The sequence below is a fragment of the Alosa pseudoharengus genome, unplaced genomic scaffold (genome assembly GCF_046254945.1).
Source record: "Alosa pseudoharengus isolate Yale_2024_CS ecotype anadromous, Long Island Sound unplaced genomic scaffold, YU_APseudo_1.1 YU_APseudo_1.1_scf_13, whole genome shotgun sequence".
In the NCBI taxonomy this organism is placed as follows: Eukaryota; Metazoa; Chordata; class Actinopteri; order Clupeiformes; family Clupeidae; genus Alosa; species Alosa pseudoharengus.
In genome coordinates this window covers 20131165-20140808 of record NW_027468598.1, presented here as the reverse complement: position 1 = coordinate 20140808, position 9644 = coordinate 20131165, and the positions used below count along the sequence as shown (strand labels likewise).

At 38.9% G+C, this 9644-nt stretch overlaps 1 protein-coding gene across 1 annotated transcript; it reads left to right on the top strand.

The window, feature by feature from the left end:
- Window positions 1-6217: 6217 nt before the first annotated feature.
- Window positions 6218-7994, top strand: txndc17 (thioredoxin domain containing 17). Its single transcript, XM_076281552.1, has 4 exons — window positions 6218-6538; window positions 6813-6894; window positions 7005-7080; window positions 7636-7994. Exons 1-4 carry the CDS (start codon window positions 6394-6396, stop codon window positions 7702-7704), a joined length of 372 nt encoding a protein of 123 aa, XP_076137667.1. The 5' UTR covers window positions 6218-6393; the 3' UTR covers window positions 7705-7994.
- The last annotated feature ends 1650 nt before the right edge of the window (window positions 7995-9644 follow it).

The window sequence follows — 9644 nt, the reverse complement described above, 5'->3', positions numbered from 1 at the left end:
CCGATCAGACTGAAAGGGAACATTTTCCATATTCTAGCCTATTCTCGCAATGATAGCGAAAGTGAAACGTTTTATTTTAAATGATTCATTTGTACAAGCCTGTGTCATTTCTTTCACGTCTTTCAACATAAATAATGCATTCATATGCTAGTAGTAATGCCAGAAATTGCCGTGTATAGGCCTCTTAGAAATGATTGTTGCATCTTGCATATTATTTAGATGCGCACTCAATCGCGCATCCATGCAGGCAAAACGTGATCAAATGTGGCGACGTTTACAATACGTGATAGCCTACAGTTAATGTGAATCGCGGACAATAACCAAAGAATGGAATTTGCACCTCCATTCACCAATTAAAGGCTGTAGTAGGCCTAGTGTTTCTACATGTTGGCACAAAACGTCATTTCTGTCAGAAGCCAGTCTATAATGCATACAGGGGTAACATGAGGTGAGTCAGACAGAAGAGGGGCCTGTCTTAGTAGCCTATTCCTGAATCCTGTCCCTTTCAAACTACGTTAAAATTGTGTGATTAGCCGCCAGCATAATAAAATCTAATTTAAAAGACAAAATCTTATTAGGCTCCAAACCTATGAGTCTAAGCCTTACGTTAAAAAAATCTTCAGGTGTAAGTAATAAGTCAAAGAACCACATTCTGTGTAATATAGAGGTTATCATAAGATAATCTAGTTTGTAATTTCTTTTAAAGGGACACCAGACAACGTTTTCGTGTTAATTAATCATCTTCGTAAGTCGGTATATGGTTAAATGACTCATTATGGGGCGAATGAAGGCTCTCTTGCCCGCCCCTACTGCCTGTAGGAAGAATATCCCACTTGCAAGTTCGGTGTATCCTACCCGCCGACCGAAGCAGGATCAGTTTACAGCACAGAGGCAGGCTAACGAAATGCTAGATTGTTGCAAACGTGTGTATAATAGCAGAGCCGGCGAAGAAGCAGCGAAAACCCTTGACGGAAGACGCAAAGAAAAGGAAAAGAGCTTCAGACCGAGCGAGGGGGAGTTTTGTAGAGAAAAAGCATCAGGCTTGCCTGGTGTCCCTTTAAAGTATACATTTTGAACACAAATGGGGTCACGGGTCCAGGGATGGACCAATGAAGTTGCTTCTTCTCCACCCTTCTCTTTTCACAAAACTCACCGGTGGGGGGGGGGGCATCTGTGTCCGTCAAAAGTTTGGAATAACCTAATTGGCTGACCTAACTAACGACTTGTTTGTGATTTTTAATAATATTTTTGCATGGTAGGAAATGTATTGAAATTCTGTTTGGGGTCCCTCAGACCCCACCACAGATTTGGTCCCCCCCAATGTTGACATCATGACTACGGCCTTGTGTGTGTGCGTCTCTCTCTCTCTCTCTCTCTCTCTCTCTCTCTCTCTCTCTCTCTCTCTGTGTGTGTGTGTGTGTGTGTGTGTGTGTGTATGTGTATGTGTGTGTGAAACTTAATGCAACTGACAGCTGTAGCTACTCTTAAGATTATACTAAGGTAAGGTACATTTTATTGTCCCCAAAGGAAAATTTGTCTTGGGCTCCAGTCACTGTGCCACATAACTTACAGAATTATGAATTACTGAGCGTACATGACACACAACATGCATACTTCACTTCAAGACAGTGCATCACAAATTTCCCAACATAATCAATGACATTACATGATAGAGTTGCAGCACATACACATTCACACACATTCACAAACTGAGGGATTAAATATTCAGGATTAAGAGTTGCGTGAGGCTATTTGCACCCCTGGTACAATTAGCAGTGTATGCTATTCATACCCTGGTGCAATTAGAAGTGAATGTTATTCGTGCCCCGGTGCACACAGCAATGTGTTCTATTAATACCCCGTCTGGTACAAATATCAGTGTATGCTATTTGCACTCCTGTGCATTTACCTTGGCTTATTGATTACACAATGTAATAAAAAAAAAAAACGAGCAACATGTTTTTGTTGTTATGTAACAGGGTGTAAATAGCTCAGCTGTGTAATAGACCCTCTGAATAAGGTATGCTGTTAGCATCACTGTATAATTAGAAGTGGATGCTATTCGTACCCTGGAATATATAGTAATGTGTACTATTTACACAGGTTACACTTCTACTTATCTCTACCAAAACGCTTTACATGGGAATCAAATCCCAGTCTCCCACGTACTAAACCATGTCACTAATCACTGCGCTATCCATTTCCACATATAGGTGAGAGTTTGCAGGCAAACCTATAGTTCATAGGCCTGAGCGTCATAATCACAACATTTCTGTTAACTAACAAACTGACGGTTGTATTCACTGAACAAAGATTATGAAAATAAAACACAACTTTTCCACCTAAAACTTAATTTGAACAGGTATTAGTACCAAAATCGTTCAGAATTCTTTACTTTCTGCTGACGAAAAAACGAAATGTCCGCCATGTTTTTTGTGCACGCGAGCAACATGATTTTGTTGTTACGTCACAGGGTGTGAATAGCTCAGCTGTGTGGCCAAGGCTATTCGTACCAGGGGTGCCAATACACACTTTGTTAAGAGTTCCTTCATGTTCCTTTAAATTTAAGATAGATTTCAGTAAGAATGTACAAACATTCACATGTAAAACCATCCATGTTTCAGCACTGTAACACCTGCTTTCTCATACACCACATCTTGTGGTAATCAACGAGAAGTCCAGCGAGGTGTTCACTTTGGAGGTATGCTGCACCTTTGAGGCTTTTGACACCAAGGTCATTACCACACCTAAACACCATCTCAGAGCAAGGCTATAGGGGCAGACTGCTTGTTTTCATATTCAGCACACAGGTTGGTTGTAAGAGGGCTGCAACACTTGGGGATCTCTGCTATTATTGGCAGCTGACATGGCGGAGACATTGTATTATATTGCATCTTTAATATTTGTGTCCCTGCACCACTTTTCTCCATGTGGACATATACAGTAAATAGTAAAAAAAATGTGTGTGTGTGTGAGAGAAAGAGAGAGAAACCCTGTGTGTGTGTGTGTGTGTGTGTGTGTGTGTGTGTGTGTGTGCATGCTTCATGTGCCCCCCAAAATGTCTGTGCACACACTAAATAAAGAATTAAAATGTCAATGTCATCTCAGACATCCCAACCTGCAAAAAGTAATTTCAGGGAGGTATCCTGAATTTGTGTAGTCTGATGTGAAATGGGTCTATTTTCCTATTTTGGGGCACTCTCTCACAACACTGTCGGTTGGCGCACCCTATTGGTTGGCTTACACTGTAACAGTTCTCTTCTCACTTTTAAACGTGGGTATGTAGGTTTAAAGCTACACTGAAGTGGACCGTCACTGGATCCTGTAGTTTATTGAGACCATAGTCTATATTCATTGGATTTTTCAGCTTCTGGGAAAGCCTTGGTATATGTTTTGCCTGCTTGACCTAGTGAAATATTCACAAAGGCTGCTTTGTTGTTGCTCAAGTTCAATGGTTGAGCATGTTCTGCTTAAAAATTTGACTAGGGCCTTTACAGATGATCCCAGGCACAGCATGTGAGTTGTTTGAAGTTACCCTATACGCCCTGTTCTGTATTTTGGTTAAAGGCCCCCTAAATAGTTTTTTATATTAAATTTACATTTCCAAAATCATTTTGGTGGCAAAATGATCTTGGTGAACATGGCGAACAGTACTTCTACCGCATTCAGGTCTTGTCACTTGTAAAACAGCTGTAGGAAGTTTGGTAGATACACTGTTGGCCGCTATGGGAATTTTCCAAACAATGGCACAAATTAGCCAATTTAATCTTCTTGTGTGTACCTGAAATTAGGTCCACGGAGTCTGAGAGCTCAGCAAATCCATAATGGTGTTTTTCCTATAGGCATAGTGAGGTTTCTGGGGAGCAGAGAGAGCCTCCTCATTTGCAGCGCTTGTTATTATCTCAGCAGGAGTATATTCTTCTCTCTCACAGGGAGGCCGGCCACCTGCCCTGAGCACCTCTCGAACTTCTGCTCATTAAAGCAGTCCTCATGCAGCTCATCCTTACTGCTGGGTGATGAATCTTCTTCCCAGGGTGTCCAGAACACACAAAAGAGTAGGGTTGCCAAACGTATATATAACCGTAAATATCTATATACAATATACATATATATTTATACATTTATATTAAACATTTATATGAAGATATCAAGCATTTCACATTTCACAAAATGTTATCCTAGAAAAAAGGCCCTATCAGGACATTCTAGAACGATGGTCACTGGCGAAAAGTTTAAACAAATTGTGTGGGTTATCCAGTCCACTTTGGGTGTGGTGTAGTTATGAAACGTTATCAAACGTCCGGCCCTTGGCGCAAGAAGGTGGGCCTTATGTTTCTTAATCAGTCATGGGTGTGTTTTGGGCGTAACATCATTTAAACCAATGAGAATGTCATTAATTCCCTTTAACAGCAAGCATCGCAACTTCAAACATCGGATCGGTATTTTGATAGCGGTGGATTTTAGGAGGAATCTGCTTGCACACGAGACCGTATGGAACAGTTATTTCATAAACCATGCTTTTCTAAAACCTAGCAGAGTGTAGCCTACACGCATTTGCACTTGTCTATTATTTGAACTCAATGGCAAAGTGAAACTTTGCAGACGTAGCCTACTGGTTAGCGCTTCGGACTTGTAACCGGAGGTTGCCGGTTCGAACCACGACCAGTAGGAACTGCTGAAGTGCCTTTGAGCAAGGCACCCCTCACTGCTCCCCGAGCATCGCTGTAGCAGGCAGCTCACTGCGTCGGGATTAGTGTGTGCTTCACCTCACTGTGTGTTCGCTGTGTGCGGAGTGTGTTTCACTAATTCACGGATTGGAATAAATGGAGAGACCAAATTTCCCTCATGGGATCAAAAGAGTATATATACTTATACTTATACTTATACTAAACTAACTTCACCTTGGTGTCAGTCAACGACAAAACAGTTACACAGTTAATTACTTTCACTATTGACTGACAATGGGTTACCATCGAAAACATAGCCTGGAAAAAGCAACACTTACCCCAATAATGTTCGAATGACTGAATAAAAAACATTCATCCTGCAGAGGAGTTGCTGCTTCCATCTCATGAAAGTGCGTCTTCAGCTGTGTTTCATATTTGCCTCTCACTCCTCTCCTAATCACTTTTATCCGTCATTACCAATTTGCAAATGATGGTGAATAACTACTCATTGTGAGATGTATTTCTTTAATATCTTTATTCTAATTATAGGAATAAGCTTTGTGTCATGATGATTATAGACTTTAGACTGCACTTTAGACCATCATGATAGAGGCCATAGTCATTTTTACACCAATTTGTCTATAAATGTGTGAAAAAGAGATCATTTAAAAATGTTTACATGTTGTAACTCTAAATGTGCTATGTGTTTTACAAATGGCACCCCATATTGCTCAGAGTTTTACAGTCTACAAGATAACCAACTAGGCTCTACTTGCTGCTGGGACAGAAAAAAGGCAGAGATAATAAGGCTTAGCCAAATTCATTGTGTTGTTCACAAGATATTCTTTCTGTGGTATTTGCCAGTTCAGTTTTACACATTTCAGAGTTGTTTGGTTTGAGTAGAATAGGCTAGATACTGTACAGTTATTTCTTTATTAAGTGTTTTTGCATCGAAATGATTCTTGTTTTGCACCGGTTAGAAAATTAGTAGGGTAGGCTACATTAATTCAATAGGCCTACAGAGCCCTGGAGGAGTCATTGCCAGATTTTTTTTGTATATCAAGAGATAAGGATAGCCTAATCATAACCAAACTTTATGGCAGGAACAGTTTGGTACTTCCTGACAAGGCAGGCACATCTGTTCCAAGAATTTTGATCAAACATAAATATTTGAGCTAAAACAAACAGGCATTACCAAAACAGCTAATATCAGAAAATTATCCTACTTTCCAGCTGAAAGCCAAGAGTAGGCCTATGATTACCAATGATGGCCAGATCAGGTCACAATGCCAGGAGACTTTTAATAGGCTACAAAAGAAAAGGGAAAAGAAAAGAAAAACAGAAGTAGCGTATAAACACATATTAAAGTAATGAATAGTGCATAAATTACATAATAAACATATTGATCAATAATTAATTTTAACTTGGTAAATAGTTAGATTGGACCTAGATTGGATTGGAATTCGATTTGAGCTTTTAGCGAAGGACTTTTAACTACAATAAGTGCCAATTACTCCTACACCGGAAGTGTTTTTGCTGCCGCTGGCTTCACAAATAGCCACGGTAACTTGCACCGTAAGGTAGCACGCTTCACCCTGTCAAAGATGTACAGCTGAGCTGAGACAATCAAGTTTCATCTCATTTCTTGTCACTGTAAACTCCCTGCTCTCTTCTACGTCTGCTGAAAATAAATCTATCGACGTTAGTGTCTTCTAATTTAGACAGTATGACAAATTACGAAGAAGTCAAAGTTCGTGGCTATGAAGATTTTTGCAAAGCTGTATCCGAGAGGAAGGGAAAAGACATATTCGCCTATTTCTCCGGCAATAAAGACGAGCAGGGAATGAGTTGGTGTCCGGATTGTGTAAAAGGTGAGTAGTAGAATCGCACAATGATGAGATTGCCTTTGCAAAAAAATGCAGCGACGCGGTTATTTGGATGACTTGCACATGACCATTGTGCAAAGATCGAACTTCCCCAAACGAATAGTTCACGTTGCTTTGATTGCTACAGGTTAATCATTAATTTTGAATAACGACGTTCACCTTTACTCAATCGTATATGAATATGTAAAGGTAGCCATAATTACACGATAGCCTACGCTACATGTTGATACACTGATCGTTTGGTGATTTTTCTTTATAGCTGAGCCTGTTGTCAGAGGGGAGATGTCTCACCTGCCAGAAGATTCTGTCTTTATATATTGCCAAGTTGGAGAAAGACCCTAGTAGGCCTGCGTTATTCCCTATTTAATTCTCTCACACAATATGTAGCTTAGCTCTTGTTCGGTGAACTCATATTAAACGACCATTTCTGTTTTCCCCCTCATTCTTTTAGCTGGAAGGACCCCAACAATGAGTTCAAGAAGACCTTGAAGCTGACTGGTGTTCCCACATTGCTAAGATATGGAACTGTAAGGAGTCATGCGTTTTGGGAAGTAGGCTAGCCTAGACCATCTTCTACAGGGGCTCCACCAAATTATTATTACAAAGATTGCCTATAATTTCTCAATAATTATTATTTTAATGGCTTAAAATTGTACCCTATTACAATATAGCCTACCTTTACACAAGGAACATTATTGTTCAATCACCTTGATAAGCATTAAGCAACATGATTTTACCGTTTTGCCAGATCCCTAAGGATTGTCTCCAACAATTAATAGGGTCCTCGGTCTGAAAAACCTTGAGGACCTCTGGCTTAAACACTGTAGTCCATCACTGACTAGATGCATTGTAACAATTCAGCCAAAAACTTTGTCTTTGAATAGGACATGGACATTTTGTTGGGAGTCTGAATTCTTGTGGATTCATTTACTAATATTATCCGTCTTATCTGAGTCGCTGTCCAGTGACCTGCATATTTTTATTTTTAACTTAGGTCTACAGATCCTCTTGCGTTTAAAAGTGGCTGTTGTCCGCTTATGCATATGTTGAAGTGGGCTTACTTTGTCTGTTTTCCATTTTAGCCCCAGAAGCTTGTCGAGGAGGAGTGCTTCAAGGCAGATTTGGTGCGGATGATGTTCACTGAAGATTAGATGACATCCACATGGATAATAAAACATCTTTGTGATTCATTTGATTGTAATTGCCTTACAAATACTTTTATGTGGTGTAATTTCTGAAATATGACTGATAGCACTAGTTTATTCTCATAGGGTCATAAATCCTGCATTGCATTTCTGAATAACTATAAGAACTATGTCTTGTATCACAAAAGTATAGACAGTAGGCTTCTTGATGGGTTGTTTTTGTCCTTACAATTGGTCATGCTCTGAAAAAAATTCATATGGAAAATGATTAAAGCAAAAGACTAAAAGCTCCAAAACAGGTTGTCTCATGAGTTTCCTCTTCTACACATTTGTTTCAGTGGGACTTTCAGTCACCATCATTGACATGTAACTTGACTCAATAAGGAAAACTGAACACTGTATCTCAAATGGAAAAAGTGGGCTGAAAAGTTGTGGGTTCAATTCCCGGCTCCCACGGTTGTGGCCTTGAGAAAGGCCCTTAACCCCGAGTTGCTCTGGGGAGAATGGCCCTTGTAATATAATTGACATATGTAAGTCGTTTTGGATAAAAGCGTCAGATAAATGAAAATGGGTGGTTGACGTGACATGGCCTTTTTGTGGTCCTGAGTGTCAAACATAAGTGATGTCTAATCTGCAAATAAATGTGTTTATATCGTTCAAAGAAAAGCTGTTTTATATTAGCCTAACATAGACCATTCATGCCAGTCATATTCCTGTTTTTCTCCATTTTCAGCAAAACCGGGAAAACCTCATGGCATCCCAAGCCCATTTCATAAAATTTGATTTTGAATAAAACCAATAATATGAATATATACTCCCCTTATTTAAGTACATATTAATACCATACTTGTAAGTCTGCTGTTTTAAAAGTTCAGGCATAATATTTTGAAGCAGCCCTGAACAAAAATATTTTGTCCCAAAAATCGATATCATATGGTGTGACCCTAAATATTGTATTTTAAATGGGTAATTGTCTGGAGACCTTTGGGGATTGGGGGTCCTTCTTCATTCAGGAAGTATAACATCTCAGAAGGACACACTGAAAGTTTACGAGGTGAGTTATGTCTCATATGTCTTTCAATAAATCGAGTATTTCCAGTACTCCTACTTCAGTACCCCTTTTCACTGTCTTTTGCTGTGACTCATTTTACAGGAAAATGTCAAAAGTAAATGACTTTTTGTCAATATTAGCCTACCTTTAAATGTTACTATGTTGCAGTGAGCATATACCTTTGGTGTTAGCATGTAGCCACAGGACTCATTGTTCTGCTAAAGTGCATGAAACCTCATATGGTGTGACCGGGTTTTCTCGTCACACCATATGACAAACTGCCTTTTCCTTAATAAATAATGTATTTCATACATATGTTTAGTTAAGTGTAATACATTTTGTCATATTTTACATTTTTTAACATTTATTATTTAAGATGTGCACCTATGCATGTATGGTGAATCACACACATTTTAAACACAGAAATAACCTACCATCAAGAAGAGAAAAACTCAGGGAACACAATATTTGGTGGCATTCTGTTTTACACAGTGATTTTTTAACAGTGAACCTTTATGTGACATACCTGTCTTAAACTGTCTTTTGTTGTTTGTGAAATATAGCCTAATACACATTTTTGCATCAACAGATTGTTATGTGGTGTGATTTATCATGACGTGACACTTTATTTGGTGTGACATCAAGAAATTATGAAAATAAAAAGGGTTTTGGGTTCTAAATCATACAAATCTCAATGGAACAAATATGAAATAGGGTCAACAAAAGTCACTAGCTTTTTCTTTCTTTTATATCAAGATATGTCAATATGTTCAGTTTGTGTTGATGAAGAAATATACTGTAAAATGTAATGCATTCGCACAAGGAAATGCTAGATCTTTATGAAGTAATGATAGAATATTATGATACATTGACTCACATAAAAAATATACCCCAT